General features: G+C 49.7%; 5 protein-coding genes across 5 annotated transcripts; 4 read left to right on the forward strand and 1 right to left on the reverse strand.

Annotated features, from left to right (window-relative positions):
- Nucleotides 1-211: 211 nt before the first annotated feature.
- Nucleotides 212-4,907, forward strand: FPOAC1_004714 (uncharacterized protein; the record flags this gene model as incomplete). Its single annotated transcript, XM_044849255.1, has 3 exons — nucleotides 212-676; nucleotides 742-3,944; nucleotides 3,998-4,907. 3 exons carry the CDS (start codon nucleotides 212-214, stop codon nucleotides 4,905-4,907), a joined length of 4,578 nt encoding a protein of 1,525 aa, XP_044707965.1.
- Nucleotides 4,908-5,935: 1,028 nt separating this feature from the next.
- Nucleotides 5,936-7,835, forward strand: FPOAC1_004715 (uncharacterized protein; the record flags this gene model as incomplete). The annotated part of the gene is made up of 2 exons (XM_044849256.1): nucleotides 5,936-6,009; nucleotides 6,068-7,835. 2 exons carry the CDS (start codon nucleotides 5,936-5,938, stop codon nucleotides 7,833-7,835), a joined length of 1,842 nt encoding a protein of 613 aa, XP_044707966.1.
- A 438-nt stretch (nucleotides 7,836-8,273) lies between these two features.
- FPOAC1_004716 (uncharacterized protein) lies at nucleotides 8,274-12,740 on the reverse strand (the record flags this gene model as incomplete). Its single annotated transcript, XM_044849257.1, has 10 exons — nucleotides 8,274-8,686; nucleotides 8,732-9,223; nucleotides 9,271-9,708; nucleotides 9,756-9,949; nucleotides 9,997-10,354; nucleotides 10,440-10,518; nucleotides 10,660-10,669; nucleotides 11,609-12,512; nucleotides 12,565-12,637; nucleotides 12,693-12,740. The coding sequence occupies 10 exons, from the start codon at nucleotides 12,738-12,740 to the stop codon at nucleotides 8,274-8,276; spliced, it is 3,009 nt and encodes a 1,002-aa protein (XP_044707967.1).
- A 276-nt stretch (nucleotides 12,741-13,016) lies between these two features.
- On the forward strand, nucleotides 13,017-13,528 carry FPOAC1_004717 (uncharacterized protein; the record flags this gene model as incomplete). The annotated part of the gene is made up of 3 exons (XM_044849258.1): nucleotides 13,017-13,034; nucleotides 13,087-13,374; nucleotides 13,424-13,528. The coding sequence occupies 3 exons, from the start codon at nucleotides 13,017-13,019 to the stop codon at nucleotides 13,526-13,528; spliced, it is 411 nt and encodes a 136-aa protein (XP_044707968.1).
- Nucleotides 13,529-15,835: 2,307 nt separating this feature from the next.
- FPOAC1_004718 (uncharacterized protein) lies at nucleotides 15,836-19,855 on the forward strand (the record flags this gene model as incomplete). Its single annotated transcript, XM_044849259.1, has 3 exons — nucleotides 15,836-16,237; nucleotides 16,726-18,847; nucleotides 18,897-19,855. The coding sequence occupies 3 exons, from the start codon at nucleotides 15,836-15,838 to the stop codon at nucleotides 19,853-19,855; spliced, it is 3,483 nt and encodes a 1,160-aa protein (XP_044707969.1).
- Between the last annotated feature and the right edge of the window lie 89 nt (nucleotides 19,856-19,944).

Consider the following 19,944-nt stretch of genomic DNA (forward strand, 5'->3'; position numbering starts at 1 on the left):
CCATTAATAATCTTTTGACGAGCAGCTGGCGTTGCTTCAATTGCACCTGCTCCATTCTCTTCGACACCGCACTGCACCATAACGTGCCATATAATATTGATCGTGCCGAATTTTATCATCCGTATCTCGCCTCGACCGATTTCACTCCGCTCATTTCTCCCAACCTGGCTGGCATCGAGGGGCCGATCGGGCGCTTGCCCGCGACTTCACCATGACCACAACAACCGCTGACGGTCATTTGGCTCCCGACGATTCTCAGCATTTGAGCGCTACTCAAAGATCGCGTTGGGCTACCCAAAGGAAAAGTGTTAACAGCAGCAACAACAAGCGCAACTCTCTTCTTGAACGAATGGGACACAAGAAGACAGGTTCCAACGAAAAGAACCCCCCTTCTGATGGATCCGACCCTGCCGGTGATGACGGACAACCACCGGAAGCGAATCCCAACAATGAGGATCATGCTGAGGAAGAAGAGGAGCACGAAAACCGGATCTTGTACTTCAACCAACCCCTACCAGCTGAACTTCTAGATGAGACTGGCACCCCGAGCCAAACATTTACGAGAAATAAGATCCGAACAGCCAAATACACCCCTTTATCGTTCGTTCCAAAGAACTTGTGGTTCCAGTTCCATAACGTTGCAAACATTTTTTTCTTGTTCTTGGTTATTCTGGTCGTAAGTTTACTATTTCTTTTGATGTTCTTGTAGCCTTGTCAATAACCTTTAACCCTTTGGTATAGATTTTTCCAATCTTTGGCGGAGTCAACCCAGGTCTCAATGCCGTGCCTTTGATTTTTATTATTGCAGTTACAGCTATTAAGGATGCCATCGAAGATTACCGACGAACTGTTCTCGACATTGAGCTCAACAATGCTCCTGTGCACCGACTCCGAAATTGGAACAATGTCAACGTCTTGGAGGGCGACGTTTCTACTTGGCGCCAGTTCAAAAAGGCAAACTCCAAATTCTTCGGTGCCATTTGGCGTGCTTGTCAGTCGGTGTGGTCCAAAAAGGCGAAGGAAGAAAGAGCGAAGCGCAAGGCGGCACCGACTGATAATGACGCCCCCCGCCCATCGGTTGAGACTCAACGAACTAGACAGTCTATGCGCCAGTCTATCGCATCGCCTTTCTCTGGACGGGAGTCTTTTATGTCTGCCCGAGAGGACATTCAGATGACCCCTGTTCCATCACCGTCACCCCAAGCTACACCACACGCCCACTTTGAGATGCCAGATGAGCAAGATGCGAAGCGCGCCGCTGCTCTGATGCAGATGAAGTCAGACGTTATCAACTATCATCACCCTGCCTCTGGTGCTCGTTTTCAGAAGGATACTTGGAAAAGTCTTAATGTCGGCGATTTTGTCCGCATCTATAACGACGAGGAACTGCCCGCTGATGTCATCATTCTCTCTACCTCCGATCCTGACGGAGCTTGTTACGTCGAAACCAAGAACCTGGATGGTGAAACCAATCTCAAGGTTCGCCAGGCTGTGCGTTGCGGTCGATCTCTCAAGCACGCTAGAGACTGTGAGCGCGCCGAGTTCATTGTCGAGAGCGAGGGTCCTCAGCCTAATCTTTACAAGTACAATGGTGCCATCAAATGGAAACAACCCGTGCCTGGTTACTTAGACGACGAACCCGAGGATATGACTGAACCTATCACCATCGACAATCTCCTACTGCGTGGCTGTAACCTCCGGAATACCGAATGGATCGTTGGCGTGGTTATTTATACAGGACATGACACAAAGATCATGATGAATGCCGGCATAACTCCCAGTAAGCGTGCCCGTATCGCTAGGGAGATGAACTTCAACGTTGTTTGCAATTTCGGTATTTTGCTCATCATGTGTTTGCTCGCGGCTATTATAAACGGTGTTGCTTGGGCGAAGACCGATGCTTCCCTCCATTTCTTTGAGTTCGGTTCCATAGGCGGAAAACCAGCCATGAGCGGTTTCATCACATTTTGGGCCGCCATTATTCTGTTTCAGAATTTGGTACCCATTTCGCTCTACATTACACTGGAAATTGTTCGCACGCTGCAGGCTGTCTTTATTTATAACGACGTGGAGATGTACTACGAACCCATCGATCAACCATGCATTCCCAAGTCGTGGAACATCTCGGATGATGTTGGTCAAATCGAATATATCTTCTCCGACAAGACTGGTACCCTGACACAGAACGTCATGGAGTTCAAGAAAGCGACGATCAACGGACAGCCATACGGCGAGGCTTACACTGAAGCGCAAGCCGGAATGCAAAAGCGACTCGGCATTGATGTTGAGAAGGAAGGTGAACGGGTTCGTGCTGAGATTGCTGATGCCAAGGTTCGTGCGTTGGCTGGTCTGCGTAACATTCACGATAACCCGTTTCTACACGACGATGCGTTAACTTTCATCGCTCCTGATTTTGTATCCGATCTGGCTGGTGAATCAGGTCCCGCGCAGAAGGACGCCAATGAGTTTTTTATGCTTGCCCTGGCTCTTTGCCATACCGTAATGGCCGAAAAGGTGGACGGCGACTCTCCAAAGATGATCTTCAAGGCGCAATCCCCTGACGAAGAAGCTTTGGTCGCCACTGCTCGCGATATGGGCTTTACTGTATTGGGAAGCTCCGGTGAAGGGATCAACCTCAACGTCATGGGCGAGGACCGCCATTATCAGATTTTGAACACCATTGAATTTAACTCTAGTCGAAAGAGAATGAGTTCGATCGTAAGGATGCCTGATGGTCGAATTATCCTCTTTTGCAAGGGTGCCGACAGTATCATTTATTCTCGCCTCAAGCGTGGGGAGCAGAAAGAGCTCAGACAGACCACCGCGGAACATCTTGAGATGTTTGCTCGTGAAGGTCTTCGAACACTCTGCATAGCCTGGAAGGAAGTTACGGAGCAAGACTACCGAGTCTGGAAGAAGGAGCATGACGCAGCCGCCTCCGCATTGGAGGAACGAGAAGAGAAGCTGGAAACCGTGGCTGAGCTGATCGAACAAGATCTTTACCTCGTTGGTGGCACAGCTATTGAAGATCGCCTGCAGGATGGAGTCCCCGACACAATCGCTCTTCTGGGTAACGCTGGTATCAAGCTCTGGGTTCTTACCGGTGACAAGGTTGAAACTGCTATCAATATTGGTTTCTCATGCAATCTTCTCAACAACGACATGGAGTTGATTCATCTGAAGGTGGATGAGGACGAGTCTGGTGAAATTACCGACGAGGCCTTCTTTGAAATGGCAGAAAAGCTTCTCGATGACAATCTTCAAATCTTTGGTATTACCGGCAACGACCACGATCTCGCTCTCGCTAAGAAGAATCACGAACCACCAGCACCAACACATGGACTGGTCATTGATGGTTTCACTCTCCGATGGGTCCTAAATGACCGCTTGAAACAGAAATTCCTTTTACTCTGCAAGCAGTGCAAATCAGTCCTGTGTTGCCGTGTCAGTCCCGCTCAAAAGGCTGCTGTGGTAGCCATGGTCAAGAACGGTCTCGATGTTATGACTCTCTCCATTGGTGACGGTGCCAACGATGTCGCCATGATCCAGGAGGCCGACGTTGGTGTCGGTATTGCCGGTGTTGAAGGTCGTCAGGCTGCCATGTCTTCTGATTATGCGATTGCTCAGTTCCGGTTCCTATCCAGGCTGGTGCTTGTACACGGTCGATGGTCCTACCGTCGTCTTGCTGAAAGTATTAGCAACTTCTTCTACAAGAACATGGTTTGGACCTTTGGAATCTTTTGGTATGAGATTTATTGTGATATGGATATGACCTACTTGTTCGACTACACATACATTCTCATGTTCAACCTTTTCTTCACATCGATTCCTGTTGCTATTATGGGTGTCCTGGATCAGGACGTGTCTGATAAGGTATCTCTTGCTGTTCCTCAGCTCTACCGACGTGGTATTGAGCGACTGGAGTGGACCCAGCTCAAATTCTGGTAAGTAACGCTCTGGTAATATTATCGTACTGCTTTATATTAACATGATCAAGGCTCTACATGATCGATGGCGTTTACCAGTCCATTATGGTCTTCTTCATTCCTTACCTACTCTTCATGCCTGGTACCTTCTTGACTATGAATGGCCTTGGTCTAGAGGATCGCCTTCGATTTGGTGCCTACGTCGCCCACCCTGCCGTTATTACTATCAACATGTACATCTTGATCAATACCTATCGTTGGGATTGGCTCATGGTGCTTATTGTTGTCATCTCAGACGTCTTCATCTTCTTCTGGACTGGAGTTTACACCTCGTTCACCTCTTCGGTTTACTTCTACGGTACTGCCGCTCAAGTCTATGGAGAGGCAACCTTCTGGGCGTGTTTCTTCCTGGTGCCTGTCATTTGCCTCTTCCCTCGCTTTGCCATAAAGGCTCTCCAGAAGGTTTACTGGCCTTATGATGTTGATATCATCCGCGAGCAGGAGAGGATGGGCCAGTTCGCCCACCTTTACCAAACAGACGAGACAAGTGACCCACCTACTGCCGACACTAAGAGCGACAAGTCAAAGTCTTCCAAGAGCTCCAGGAGGTCTAAGAAGATGCCAAAACACGTTGCTTATGGCAGTGTTGACGAGGACTTGCGACCTATTTACCCCCCTTCAACAGCGACGAGAACGACAACATATAACCAGCACAGCCAGAATGGTAGCGACTCAACTAATTATACGGCGCATCGTATTTCGCTGGATGTACCCATGCAAGCTCGTCCGTCGATTGAACGTGCCCGGCCTTCGTACGATCGAATGCGGGCCTCAATGGACCGTGTCAGACCCAGCTTCGAAGCTAGCAACGACTTTACCTCAGCAGCGCGGCTATCACGAATCGAGTCGAGTCAATCACAGGCAGGACGCTTCCATCCTCGCCTCAGAGGGCTTTCACTGACCAAGAGTGCCAACATATAAGAGATGGATGATGATTCACACACTACTTGGTTCTCCCTGTATACTCCCCAACCATGGCTGATGACACGGATGCGCTTCTCAGTTTCTGAGCTTTGTTTCTCTTCGCCTTTTATTGCTTTTGATATCCCAAGCCTTCATGGGGCCAGTGATGCACGTACGATCTGCATTAGCGATCTATCAGCTGCTCCCCCCGGTCTTTGTCCATTTGTTTATGCGCCGAAGCACGCAACGAAGGCAATGAGGTCGAAATTAGTTCTTTTTTCTTGATCCTCCCACTATTTACACTGGGAGGTTTGCTTTACATACGCAGGGCGTTATAAAGGGGAAACGCAAAAGGAAAGTTTTGCTTTTTTTGTATGAACTGTTTTTTTGGTGGCTTCCAGTACTATCACTTTTAGTCTTATTTCCTCCGCCGAAGATTTTCTTTCCGCCCTTTTCCTTTTCTTTTTAGCATCTTTAGAGCTGGAGAGCAGCGAAACCATTCCCTGACGAGAATATTTCATTATTGTGTGGCAGGAGTTGAGAAGGGAAAAGAAAGCGAGCGAAGTAGGAGTTGAAAGAGGGCAGGGAACGATTCAAATCAGGAAGCCAAAGAGAGAAAGAGAGGGAGGGAGGCGGATGACGTTCTGAGACAGTAAATAAGCAGCGGTTATATAATCAGGTTTTCCATTGTTTTGGAAACCAGACATGAAAATCAATAAGACGATACGCAATTCAATTACCAGAATATCGGGTGCAGCAACATGAAGTGACTCCGTTAATGGTTCGATTTGGGATATGATATGTCTATTCATTGAGGTTGGAGGGCGAGTACGAATACGCTATATCGGTCAAGGCTTGGCAGGAACGGGTTCCACAAAGTCCCTGGAGCTAGATATGGTACGGGCAACTAATAGGTGACTTAACTCCCACTTTAAATGACACTCGCGTGGACTCCAGTTGTGGCATGATATAAAGAAGACACCCAATTCCTACGATCTGGGGCCTTCTTACATTTGTAAACAAGATTGATCGTGCTTGAACATACAATGGAGGATCAAGAGCCTCTGCTTCTCGCCGTCTGGCGGCGATGCAGTGACTTGGCAACTGAGTACAACATCTCGTACGTTTAATCTATTCAGCCATTGAACATGGCTAAGCTAACATATTCTTCTTCAAAGACAATCTACACTCTCCGCCGCTGCAACAATCATCGCTATTGTCGTCGCTACGTTCATCCTCCGCATTACCAACGCCATTGCTGCAGCGTCCGTCTCAGCAGCTACCAGCCGTCCTCGAAAATACACTGTTCCTTCGCCCAAGGTCCCCGAACCTTACACCACCGTCGATGTCACCTCTGTCAAGGTCTCCGGTAGCTCAGCTGTCCAATGTTACGCCCCGGCAACTGGCCAGTTCCTAGGAAACATCAACCCTTCTACGCCTGCCGCTATTGACCGCGCCGTTTCTGCTGCCGCCACCGCGCAAAAGACATGGGCCGAGACTACATTCGACCAGCGCCGTGCTGTGCTACGTTCGTTGTTACAGCACGTCCTCGACAATGCTGAGGAGATTGTCAGGATTGCTTGTCTCGACAGTGGAAAAACCATGGTGGACGCCCAGCTGGGGGAAATTCTTGTTACAGCCGAGAAGCTCAAGTGGACGTTGTCCCACGGAGAAAAGGCATTGCGTCCTTCACGCCGTCCTACCAACTTTCTCATGATGTACAAGCGCAATACAGTCCACTACGAGCCCCTCGGTGTTGTTGCTGCTTTGGTCAGCTGGAACTACCCTTTCCACAACTTCATTGGTCCCGTAATCAGTGCCCTCTTTTCCGGCAACGGCATTCTTGTCAAGGTTTCTGAGCAGACGGCCTGGTCTAGCCAGTACTTTACAAGCATTGCTCGTGGTGCCCTCATCGCTCATGGGCACGATCCTCAGCTTGTCCAGACCATTGTGTGTTGGCCCCAGGCAGCTGGCCATCTCACTTCACATCCTGGTATCAGCCACATCACATTCATCGGATCGCAATCTGTTGCCCACCATGTTGCCGCAAGCGCAGCAAAGAGTCTTACTCCTGTTGTTGCTGAACTCGGCGGTAAGGACCCTTTTATTGTTCTGGATTCTGCTTCTGGCGATCTTAAGCGCATTACTGAAGTTATTCTTCGTGGAACCTTCCAAGCTGCTGGCCAGAACTGTATTGGTATCGAGCGAGTCATTGCCCCTAGCGCTATACACGACAAGCTCGTCGAAATGCTTGCTCCCCGTGTCAACGCTCTGCGACTAGGTCCCGATGCTGATGTTGGTGCTATGATATCTGACGCCTCCTTTGACCGCCTCGAGGAACTCATTGCCGAAGCTGTTTCACAAGGCGCTCGTCTCCTTGCTGGCGGCAAGCGCTATGATCATCCTGAATATCCTAGCGGTCATTACTTCCAACCAACCTTCATCGCAGACGTTACCCCTGACATGCGCATTGCACAAAATGAGTGCTTTGCACCTGTTCTCACTCTTCTCCGCGCAAAGTCATCCTCACCTGAAGACATCCTCTCTATTGCCAACGCACCCAACTTTGGCCTTGGTGCCTCCGTCCATGGTTCTGAGCGTGACCCCAACGTGCAGCCTATCGTTAAGGGACTTCGCGCCGGTATGGTCGCTGTCAACGATTTTGCTGTTTATTATGCTGTCCAACTCCCTTTTGGTGGTGTCGGTGGTTCTGGTTATGGTCGTTTTGCAGGTGAAGAGGGCCTGCGGGGGCTATGTAACGCGAAGGCTGTCTGTGAGGACCGCTTCGGCTGGCTGGGCATTCGTACTGGTATCCCACCTCCTGTACAATATCCTGTCAAGAGCCAGCCCGACAGTTGGAAGTTTACTCAAGGTGTTGTCGAGCTGGGCTATGGAGCGCCTATCAGGAAGCTTCAAGGTCTTGGCAAGATTCTCCAGAACATGTAAGCTAGAGAGTGTTACACCAAGCACTGGCGACGAGGTAGAAAACCCGGGCACGAGTCTGCTACGTCAGATCACTCAAGTTTGAGACAAAACTTTGTTCGGTGATGGTTTCAATAAATCGGATGATAACAATCTCACGACTGATGAGCAGAACTAAATAATGAAGAATATGTACCAGTTCGAACAAGTGGGTGTCTACGATATCACGAGTTCACAAGCAGTGGATTTAATTCATCGAGTGCAAATCTGTCATTCGTTGAGATGCTATCTATCTACTAATCTAGGAGCTCCCAGACGGTAAGATCATCTTGTATCTCAGTAATGTCCTTTGCGTACAGCCAACTCTAAGCTGTAATTCTTTTCACCTGAATTTCTCGCGGTCAAAGAGACCTGGCAAGCAACTAGTAGATGCCCACCTGCGCTGTCGTGGAACCCGAAAACTTACCAAGCATCGACGACAATGGGGGCAGGAGTAGCAGAGTCGTTCCAGCCACCAGCCTGAGGTTTGTCGTCAGGGGGTCCCCAAGCATCACCACTAGCATTGCCGCTGTCGCCACCACCCCCCCAGGCGTCGCTCGCACCAGCACCAGGATCAGCGCCATCACCATCACCGCCTCCCCAGGCGTCGCCGCCAGCATCGCCAGCACCAGCATAGTCGTTCGGATCGAAGTCCGAATCAGCCTCGAACTTGAGGTTGGCGCGGGCTTCACCTTCAGGGACGTACTGCTGCAAGAAATCGGGAATTTCCTGGTCAGTCTCCAGCAAGGTGCGAGTGAGAACGCTGCCAAGGGGTTCATCTCGCTCGGAAAAGAAGGACGTGGCTACGCCTCGATGCCCGATACGACCAGTTCGACCTGTTCAGGTTAGTAATTGCATATGAATAAGGAATGTGATCATACCGATGCGGTGAGTGTATTCCTCGATACCGCCATACTCAAGAGAAGGCAGGTCATAGTTGATGACATGCATGACGTTCTGGACGTCGATGCCACGCGCAGTGACTCCAGTAGCAATGAGGATAGGTGCGTTACCCGATCGGAAGGAACGCATAGCGGCTTCGCGCTCTTGTTGAGTACGGTCGCTGTGCATGGAGGTGACCGGCAAATGCATGTTGAAAAGGAAATCATCGAGGTTGTCGGCGGACTGACGGCTGTTCACGAAGATGATGGTACGGATACCGTGCATTTCCTCAAGCAAGCCGACCAAGAGCTCTCGCTTCTCTTGAGATTCCGCCTGCAGAACAATCTGCTTGATGTTGGCAGTAGTGCTTCCAGCACGACCAACGCGGAAGCGGACGTGAGAGGCAGCAAGGTAGTTCTTGGCAAGGTCACGGGCGGCCTTTGGGAAGGTAGCCGAAAACAAACTGAACTTGACGTTTCCCTCATCCTGCTCTGTGAGTTGGTTAGCCATGAGTTGATAGCTTGTCTGTTGAACTTACCGCCACCAGAAAGGATGGGATTAAGCTCTTCGGCCCAATCATCGTTCAGCAGTTCATCTGCTTCGTCAATCACGATATAGCGCAGACGGCGGAGGGTCAGGTGTCGGGGCCGCTGAATGAAATCGACAAGACGTCCAGGGGTTCCAACAAGAACGTCGCAGCCCATGTTAAGCAAAGCAACCTGCTCGCTGATAGGCACACCACCATAAACGACACCAGGTCGTAGCATGGTGCGATAGCAGAGCTTTCGTGCTTCGTTGAAGATCTGAAGAGCAAGCTCTCGAGTAGGGACAACAATCAACACGAGTGGTTCAGCGGTCACATCGTCAACACCAGGACGGTAGGTGAGAGGATTTGGGCGAAAGGCAGCCAACTTCTTGGCCTTGCCCATGAGCTTGCTCAGGATGGGGATCAGGTAAGCGGCCGTCTTGCCAGATCCTGGGACATGGTCAGCAATATTCAACACATGTAAAAGACATGTCTACCTGTCTGAGCGATTCCGATAACGTCATGGCCAGTGAAGATCGATGGGATGGTGAACTTCTGAATTGGAGTGGCGTTGTCATACCCGCAGAGCTTGATGTTCTCCAACATCGCGGGATGAATGCCACCTTTGTCGAAGTTTTCAATGGGGTCGATTTTGGTTGGTCCCTCTTGCTGGACCTCAATACTGTCAATTCTGTGGAATGATTAGTTCGCCCAAGGAATGGAGACGTAACGACTTACCGAGAGAAATCAAGCCCCGTTCGTTCGTGACGAGTGTTGGGGTCGCCGAAAAGCTCGAGCTCAAGTTCGGGGCATGGGGGGCCAACTTCACCATACTCGTCCTGCCAGGCGTAGGCGCGGGCGTTGCAGCCCCAAGCCTGGGTATCATTACCAGCGGCCAAAGCCGTGTAGTCGAATGCCTGGGGCTCAGTCCAGCGACCACGCGAAGCATCATAGCCCTTAGGGGGCTCAGGCTGAGCATCGCCATTCTGAGCCTGGGTGTTCTGCTCAGTGATGGGTGAAGCATCAGCCTCCTGAGTGGCAGGAAGCGCCTTGGACATGTCGCCAGTTCCCCAGGGGTCCGACATCGTGTTCGAGACTATGATGCGGTGGTTAGATTGACCGATCGGATGGTATTGGGATAAATGCAGTAAGAATGGTTGAAGGGGACTGAGAAGACTTACTTGAAAGGTGAGTGTCGGCAAAAATAGACGGGTTGATAGGGCAAGAAGGCCTTTGCGAGATGGAGACAGAGACGACGCACTACAAGAGCAAATGTCAATATGCCTTCCACCACGAAGTCGTAGATAGAACAAAAAGAGGTGAGCTGGAAAACGAAGGGGTTGCACAGATGCACAGGCAAAAACAAACTGGGGAAAGGAAGGCGGGCGAAAAGAAACGTACCTGGCGAAAGCTTCTTGAGAAAACAGTGGGTGTACAAGTTTCTACCTTTTAGTTCAAGTAGAAGACAGAAAAAACTATCTCTGACTCAGCTCAAAGGAAGCGAGTTGAGGCAGAGTAAAGATGGAAAGCAGAGTAAAGATCGAAGTGTGGGTGGAGGGAAAGGAGAGAGGAGGAAGGAGGGGAGGGGAGTACTTATAGTGTTGCCTAGCGACGCGCTGTGAAGGCAGTGAGTGATTCACTGCAGAGGAGGGGAAAAGAATAAAAACAGAGGAGGGGATGAGATGATTGTTGTTTGCCAGTCGAGGCAGGTGCCCGTGCTGCGTTTACAGTCATCTGCCAGCCGGCTGCCAGCTGCCAGCTGTAGAGATAATAATTGGAGGCAAGTGCACCTGAACGTGAGATAGCCACCCGAGAAATCTCGGACTCGGTTTACTAAAGCAAGAGATATCAATGGCTTATCTATCCATGGGAGCGTATGGAGTTCAAAATGGGATAAACGACGTGATTGTTGTTGCTGCAAATCAGGGGGAAACAGTCGGGAGTGACACTGCGACAAGCAAGAAGAGCCCTGTTCTGCAATATCCTATTTATGCCAATAATCATACGCCTGTATCGTAGGTATATTACCAACCTACTTGTCGTCATTCTCCTTGACCCTGGTTGTATGAGAACATGAACCACAAATCTTGCCAAGCTTAAATTGAGGGCAGGCTGCCTGCTTCTGGTTTAACGATATCACAATTGATGCATTCCTAGCCCATTAATGTAGACTTTGTATCCCACACAAACTTGACTCGAGCAACAAACTCTGAGGGTGCTGTGAGCATATAAACATAGGACGCATTACATTCAAACAAAGCGTCATTCCAACAACCCGCAAGCATACCATAGACTTTCTGAATGTGTCTAACCGATTGTGTATCATTAGGGATCTATAAAAACCTTTCACCAAAGGCTCAGGAGATCCTGGGTATCCATTGCTGTTGAACTCTCATATTCACCCATTCCATTCTGGAGCACTTGGTCGAGGCCAGCCGCCGCTCGGCCTGTAGCACCACCTTCTTTCTTCGCTTGGTCCGCACCCTTCAATACTGCTTCTAAAAACCTGCGCTCAAAAACTCGTTGTCTCGCGTCTCGGCTAGGGTACATTTCCCCTTCTTCGTCTCGTCTACTGCCGAATAGGTTGAGATATTCGAAAGCATTCGAGTCTTGGGGTATCCGGTACAAGTTGTCCCATATCTCTGACTCATCTTCGGGAATCTCAGCTTCCGGTCGAAGGCCGGCTTCCAGAAACCGAGATAGCGTGGCGATCTGGCGGGCATATGTTGCAGCACCCTTGGCGCTGAGTCCAGACTTTGTGCCAGAGGACCATCCGGCTTTTGGAATTTTCAATGCCCATCCCATCATGGCACAAAAACTGCTCAAGGTCTTGACCCAACCACCAGGGCATACAACCAAGTCATTCTCTGCCACATCCAAAAGCCATTCCATCATGCCCAATGAGTCGTTGCTAATATCTGCTGATAGATGCGTCATGCCTGCCCGCACGAACATGATGGCTTGCTCTACGCTGTGCCTGACCTCGTCAGAAGGAAGCTCTCTAAAAAGTTTGAGAAGTTGACTTCGGACTGGTGTCGAGCTATCTGAGATTAAAGGTAACAACTTAACAAGCACTGCATGTGTTCCTACAGGGTTGATAGGAGGTTCTGAAGAGAGTTGAGAAGTGAGATACGCCAATGCCTCCCTTCTTTGTTTGTCAGATTTTGAAGAAGATGCGAGTGATAGATTGTGCTTGAATTGTTGAACGACATCGGGGGCAACTGCTGACAGTGATTGATGTCCCATTACAATCGCTACGACTTGTTAGTGATCGAAAGAAAGCCGATATTGTGACGTTTCAACTACCTCTGGACTTGAAACTCGTGTCTGTGAAGTTGGAAGCTTTTGCCTTGTCCTTTCCAACCTTGAACTTCGGTTTCTACATCATACTTGTGAGTTCATGTTTCTGCAAGACAGTGAGGGTCGATACATACTTGGAAGTCCTTCTGCTTCTCACGCTTTTTCTTGTTGCTGGAGCCCATGATGTCGGTTTATTTGCTATGAAAAACAGCAATAGCGGATGTAGATTAGTTATAGTAGGCGGTTACGATCGTATACTGATATGCCGCTGGCACTTTGAGATTTAGATTCTTCAATCACCACTGATAAGATCTACTTTCCTTAATGGGGTTCTCAAAATTTTGGCGGTGTTTGATGGCAGAATATGCGGCCGCCCCGCGACCTCGGGCCCTCTATCTAACCACGCCGGGAGCTGATAAGCCAGGTCTACCAAAGCAGCACTCAACACCACAATTAGAATGTCTGACACTACACTGGTATGCTGATCACTAATTGATGGGAATTTTCATCTGGCTTACGAAACCTTAGGTCAACGGGCATGAGGCCCTCGAGGAGAAGCTCGGTCGTTTATCAAAGAAGCCTGGTGTGAAAGCTAGCATTGTCCTTGACCGCGCTACAGGTGCAATCCTCAAAACAAGCGGACAAGTCGACGCCCTGCAGACCTCCAAATCTCGGACTACATCTACGGCCACAACGTTCTCCAATGAAACTCCTGCGCTGGAAGAAAACGAAACCAAAGGAGTCGAGCAGTTCGCAGCGATCGTTTGGAATTATGTGAATAGCTCCGAGAATTTAGTCCAGGAATTGGACGGCGAGGTGAGAGCGGTATTCGGCATAGTGGAATTTAACTGCTGATACTTGTCAGGATGAGGTGAAGCTTCTGAGGTTGCGGACAAGGAAACAGGAATTGGTCATCGTGCCAGATCCCAAGTATCTGCTTGTCGTTGTGCACGATACGCCACCAGCTTGAGCTTCGAAACATTATTGTCTGAGTCTAACAATGATTCAGCGGACTAGAGCCAATCACTTGTTGGTTACTGCTAAAGGATTGGGGGGAGAGACCATTTGAATCAAAAAAAGCATGTTTGCTTCATCGGCTGTCTATCCCCGTGCGACAGACCACGAAACAGAAGCTACCCAATACTCAATATTGACCGATCTTGCGTATATTCATGGGCTTGAGAGGTAGTGCAAGAGATCTTCACCATAACTTTCTTTGGTTGGTGGTTGGTAAGGCAAGGTGCATGCATTGCTGTGCCTCAGAGGAAACAGTATTGGCAATTTGAGCTGGACTTTGCGCCCTCGCGACCATTCCACTACCCGATTTCATATTCCTTGCATCCGTTGTTCCGGGAGCTATCATGGTGCGCACGCAAAATCTTACTGGGCCGGCAGGCACAATAGAGGCGGCGAAAACAACGCTGCTGCAAGTTGCCGCGTGTTGCGAGGGATTAAATGGGCTGAGCAAGTATAACACAGCTAGGTTGTACCCCTTGTTTCGCAATAACAGTTTGCTACGACGAAATGGTGGTGGCAGAAGTGGAAACGCTAAAGCAATCGTTAGCAAAGAGCACGGAAGGGTCTGATGCTGGTTAGGACAATCGAGGATCGCACTTAGATATCGGCAACCAACATAATTGAACAGCAATTCCACTCCACACTTGTGACGGATCAAGTTACGAACGTGAGCTTTATCATTTACTATGTACAAGCAGGATCGGTCTACGTACCAACCAGTCTGTATGAGAGAATAGCACGTACGCACGTACCTTGTGTGCGCACGTTTACGGATTTTGTAGAACGAGAAACCTTGTTCTTTACTACCTACCTATCAAGTTGCAGTCTACGTTGAAAGAAGGTTGCCACTATTGCAGGGCTGATACACGGTAGACAAGTTAAATGTCGAAAACGTTAATACTAACGGTGTAATTTGCCAGGCGCAAATAATCGCCGACGATGCAACGCAATAACCTTTATTGCACTATTCTCGATAATAGCATTTCGAACCCAGCTGATCGATATTCAATAATTGCTGCAAGATGCCTTGGCACGAATCGCAATTTTCCCTGGATCGCTTCTGGCAACGGCGGTTTCGAAACACGTCGGCGGATCGACCTCCACTTTGACATCTTCATTTCCACAGGGAAGAGGCCCACAAACTTACTCGCCTCAGGGTATCAGGAAAAGTTAGCCGCTGGAAGTAGTATAAGAGACGAAATTAGCGAGTCAGCTTATGCCATCTAGATCGGACTTCTAGGTTGTTTGTTTGTCCCCTAATAAAGACTATTATAAGCTGTCCAGTCACCCACCAACTCACGAGCTTCCTCCAGAACGACAAGTGAGCCTGTTTGTCGATACGTACGCTTGTACATCCGGACGACCACAGATGACACTGGCATCACTGTTAGATAGTTTAACTTCACTAGCAAGGATCAAGCATCAAGCTCGCGGGTGTCGGGATCCTCGAAACCCGATTTTGTTCGGGGGCATCATGCAACACAGTAATGTACGGCGGCCTGTTCCAAGACTGAAGTATAATATATACCCAGGCCATAGGCCAGTTCATGGATATTATGTCGACCTTGCTGCTGGATCTGCACCCGTGTCCTCGCCCACATCAACGGCGAATCGATACAAATAGCAGACTACTTCCATTTTATCCACACCAAGGTGTAACGGCCCATGATCCTCCCGGTCCTAGGCCCACACTCCGGATTGTACTCGCCTGGTAATTATATCCGTCGCGCGTGGAGACCGAGTTGTTGTTGCACGAACAAGAGAGAGGTGAAAGAGGGGCATTTACCTGTTACCGAAGACCTGAGACAACCGTTGAAGATACCCAGAAAAGCATTGTGCTTTCTTGCATACGTACGTGGACCAACCGGTGAAGAAGCATACTTGAGTAGAAAAACAGACACGATGCCAACTATGGCTCCGACCAACACTTTGCCGTGTTGTCTCTCAAATATCAAGACCCCCATCTATCTCCGGATCCCAGCTGACAAATTGTGAATGCTGAAGCGCAATTGTTGTTCAACTCTAGAACGAATACCGTGACTGACGGCGGTGACGTTTAGGAAAACACGGAACTTGGTTTGGTTGAGCAGAGTGTTTGGATCTTGGCTCATCTCTCTATCCAAAGTGACCTTGATGTAACTGTAGTCGCCAAACCCCAGGCTGACCTGCTCGTCGAGACCAAGCCGACCCTTCGGCGGCGGATGCCCGCAGTGCGTCGAGTTTGTTGCGCAAAAAAGGCCAAAGATCCATCCTACTCAACATGCCACTGACCAAAACAAGGCCGTCGCCACGGCCATCTGCCACGGGCAGCTTCAGCGACGCGAACATATCGGGAGAAACAGAAGACAGGCCCAGATTGGGGCTGAATGATGATCACGAGAAAACGCCTAGGAGAAAGCGCCAGCATGGACGGCAATGGTCTCACGCCGCATCTTGGAGAAGCACGAGCGTCATACCAATCAAGAATGATGCCGAGATCCAAAACGAGAACCAGAACGACAACAACGAAACCATTGAAGAGTTTGGTGCTGTAGATACAGTTCCATCTGCATCGATCGGGGGTCGCTTCAAGCGTCCGGATTTTGTACTTCAAGGTTTAATCACTCGAGCCAAAAATCGTGTAAGGGATCGCAATGGGAGAGGGGAGAAGGTAGATGACGATGTAAGTCAAATTTTGATGCTCAAATGTTGTTGCTCGTCGAAACATCCACCGCGACAATGTATCATTTCATCCGTCATGAATACCTACGCTTCGTCGCCAATTGGAAACCCATTTGAGAGACATTGCGACATCAGGCCATTGCGTCTGGCCAACCCACCTAGTGTCGTGTGCTATGGTGATCGTTGGTCAGGTCATGCCATTGTCCATTGACAGCCCTGAATTGGCCCCTCAATGGGCTCAGTTCGGGGGCGCCTTTGGCCGATGGATGGTATGGATGGATGTCATGATAGTGCTATGTCATGTCAATTTTCCAACTCTCTTTCCTTTCTTCTTTTTCTTTCCTTCATGATCGTATTCATCTTGTTTCCCAAGCAAATCATATCACATTACATATATTCGCATTGTACTCTATCAATACTCTCAATTGATCTCTTGTCAGCTACCACAACCTTTTGAAGCTCACCTGACCCAATTGACTGACTCTCTAGGTCCCATCGCTGCAACAAGAACAGAGCGACGCTCCCATCCTTTCTCCTTTGAGCAACAAGTCGTCCTCCCCGCATTCTCTTCCGCCACGAGCCGCTCCCCCCGACCGAGGCTTCCGCCGCAAATCCCCACCTGTAGTTCCTACGGGGATATTCCAGGGTACCAGGTCTAAGACAAAGACTAACACTAAGACGCCCTTGACGCCTACACCTTCATCGTCACAGTCGCCGTCCTATTTACCACAGGCTCTTATTTCCCCGCGTTCACCTCCGGATCAGAACAAGCCGCTTCCTCCTCCTCCACCGACTCCGGGTTCCTTGTGCGACAAGGAAAATGCTACTTCTCCCCCGCCAAAGCCCGTCTTGAAGCTGAATCGAATCATGTCTACTCTCACCGAGTCCGAAATCGAGAAGCTCTTCTCGGGAGCCCCTCAGTATTTCGCCCGTAGCGAGGGGCATTGCTCTGGTGCCCCCAATCCCAGTGTCGCATTTCCCTTTGATGAGGCATTGGAGATCCGTGATCTCACTGACCACGTACAAATCGAAGACCGAGCATGGAGCGGTCTTACAGCATGGCCTCACCTAACTCGGGACCTTAACCAGGATGCCGCTGCCCGAGCAAAGGCTGTCGACTCGCGCAAAGCGCACTTCTTTATCCGTTGTCGGGAGCGTCCTAATATGCTGAGTATGCAGGGCCTGGAAAAGGGGACCATGGGCTTCTCAGCCGCTCTTGAGCTCGCCGTTGGCGATGCCCTCGAGGAGGAGCAGTTCGGTTTCGACAGTCTTGGAAAGAAAGCCCATGCTATCGTCGAGGCACGTGAGCGCATGCTTTCCCCATTGGGTTACCTGCGTCGCCTTCCCGAGACTGAACTGATGGACCGTCTCAGGCGGAATTCTGAACTGTACCGAGTCAACGATCTTCGTAAGAAGACGTCTGTCCAGACTTACCAGGACCTCTTTCATTCTTTCATGCGGCCATGCAATTCTGTTGTCGATAAGCGCGACCACTACAGCTTGGCCAACCAAATCAACGCCCTGATCAAGTGTCTCGGCACTGCCAATGTGTGGTTCGACTTCACCCATGTTGAGTGGAGGATCAGACTAGGGCAGATCCTGTGGGGAAGTGAAGACAATGATGAACTGGAGGATACTTCATCAATTCACGGCACAGCCAATGCAAACGAGCGAGCTGAGGAGAAGTATTGGCTCTTCATGCAAATTCTTGTCGCTACTGAACTTCTCATCCGACTAGATGCCATCACGGAGGGTGAGGAATACGGGGTCGAGGCGTTCCGACCTATCGACGTTGTTCACTTTGAGCGAGCCGCTACTCCGATGGTCAAATGGTCGCTACATCTTGCACGAAGCTGGCTTGACAATATCGAAATTGAAAAAGTTGAAGAGCAGCCTTCAAGCGGTTCCAAGACAGGGGAACCAGCCACGCCTCCTCCAGCGTCAGGTTGGCTGGGCTCCCTCTTTAGCAAATTCACATTCCGTCAACATCACGAAGATAAAACGACGGCCAGTCATAGCTATACTATCAAAGGTCGTAATCCACAGCAGCAGGTGGATGGGCTCACTCATTTTGCAAAGAAACTACTCTGGCCGGGCATTGACACGTATGAGGGCCTCATCGCAAACAATGCACGTCGATCCATCATTGGTTTGGTGCCAAAACCGACTCCTGCAGCTACTCTTGATAAGCCAGCCAAAAAGTCTTCTGAAACGAACGGATCCAAGCGATCGCTGTACTTCGGATCGTACGACCAGAAAGACAAGTCACGGCCACAACGACGAAAGCTCGCAGCAGCGCTCCATCCTTCTGGCTGGCTTTCAAAATCGTATGTATATGGTCTGATGCTTCCTGGAGATGGCTTGTGCCATTTCCTGATGGCCACACTACTCGAGAACGACAGCAAAGCCATGGAACGCTTGGGCTCGTTTGCCAACTTGTGTGGGGGGTTTGTATACTCAGGCAAGAGCTTCTGGAGCACGTCGTGTATTGTGGGTCGAGTTATTGCAGCAGGCCAAGGTTCCGCCGAATGCATGGGATGGGTTTCCAGTGATATTCTTCCTCTTGGCATTGACGAAGGCTGGGTTAATATTGAGGTGGAAAGCGTAGCTGGTAAGTTTTGTATGCGTGCCAGTGATGAAGACCAACTAACAAATAATAGATGATATGGCTCATTTGGGCAAGAAAGCAAGACTGTGGGCAAAGAAGCGAGTCGAGCGCGAATCTTCCATCCTTGGTGATGCAGACGAATACTCTTGTTTCCCTGCGGACTTCATCATCCCTCACGAAAACAACTACTCGACGCCTCCTCCGTTGATTAGCGTTACTTTCCGATCACTAGAACTCGTATCATCTGAGCCGACCAACGTTTTTCCCGCGAGGGCAGCTAACAAGGATCCTGAATTACTATCGTTACCAGCCACTGTCAATTTTGCTGTGGCCATTGACGGATTCACAGCTGAGAACTTCTCGCTCTCTCTGGCCTACGATATTAGTTTCGTAACAGCGCACCCGTGTTCACCTTCCCATCGAGTTCGTTTCATTAAATCCCCATCCAGCCCAACAATCCAACAAATTGACGTAACTGGGTCTGACACGTTCGGGCAAGGGTCTCGGCCTGCCAATCGCACAGGTATGGATGATCTCTACAGGGCTTGCATTCCCCAACTAAACGTATTCTCAGGCCATCCATTACACAAATGGTATAATTATGCTGTCATCCACATCTCGGAGCTTTTGAAGCGTCAACACACCCCGCTTTCAGAGCTTCTTGCGGCCCCTCCAACTCACCATCGTACGCCTTCGCGACTAGGAAGCGATCGGGTGCTTGTTATTGACTGCATCACCAACTTATCGGAAGTGCCTCAATCTCCCACCATCGAGAGGTTAACCTCAAAATATAATATCGTTCAGCGACGAGGCAGTTTCCCTGCCGCGGAACAAATGCATTTCGAGTCCAGGAAAAGACAATTCGGCTCAGACATGGAGATTCTGGTTCGTGCGCTCTGTGCTCAAAAAGGCTGGAATGCCATCATCAGTCGACGAAAGAGAGGATGCCTCGCTTGCGCTATTCGCGAAGCCGGCGCATTACAATGGAAGGTTATTATCAGGGTGGAGTAAAAGAAGTTCATCTCTGCCATTACGAGCTTATGAAATGGTGTCTGTGTTGCGGGTGTATAATGTTTCATGAAATAGGGTCTACCAACAGC

This window comes from Fusarium poae, chromosome 2 (assembly GCF_019609905.1).
Source record: "Fusarium poae strain DAOMC 252244 chromosome 2, whole genome shotgun sequence".
In the NCBI taxonomy this organism is placed as follows: Eukaryota; Fungi; Ascomycota; class Sordariomycetes; order Hypocreales; family Nectriaceae; genus Fusarium; species Fusarium poae.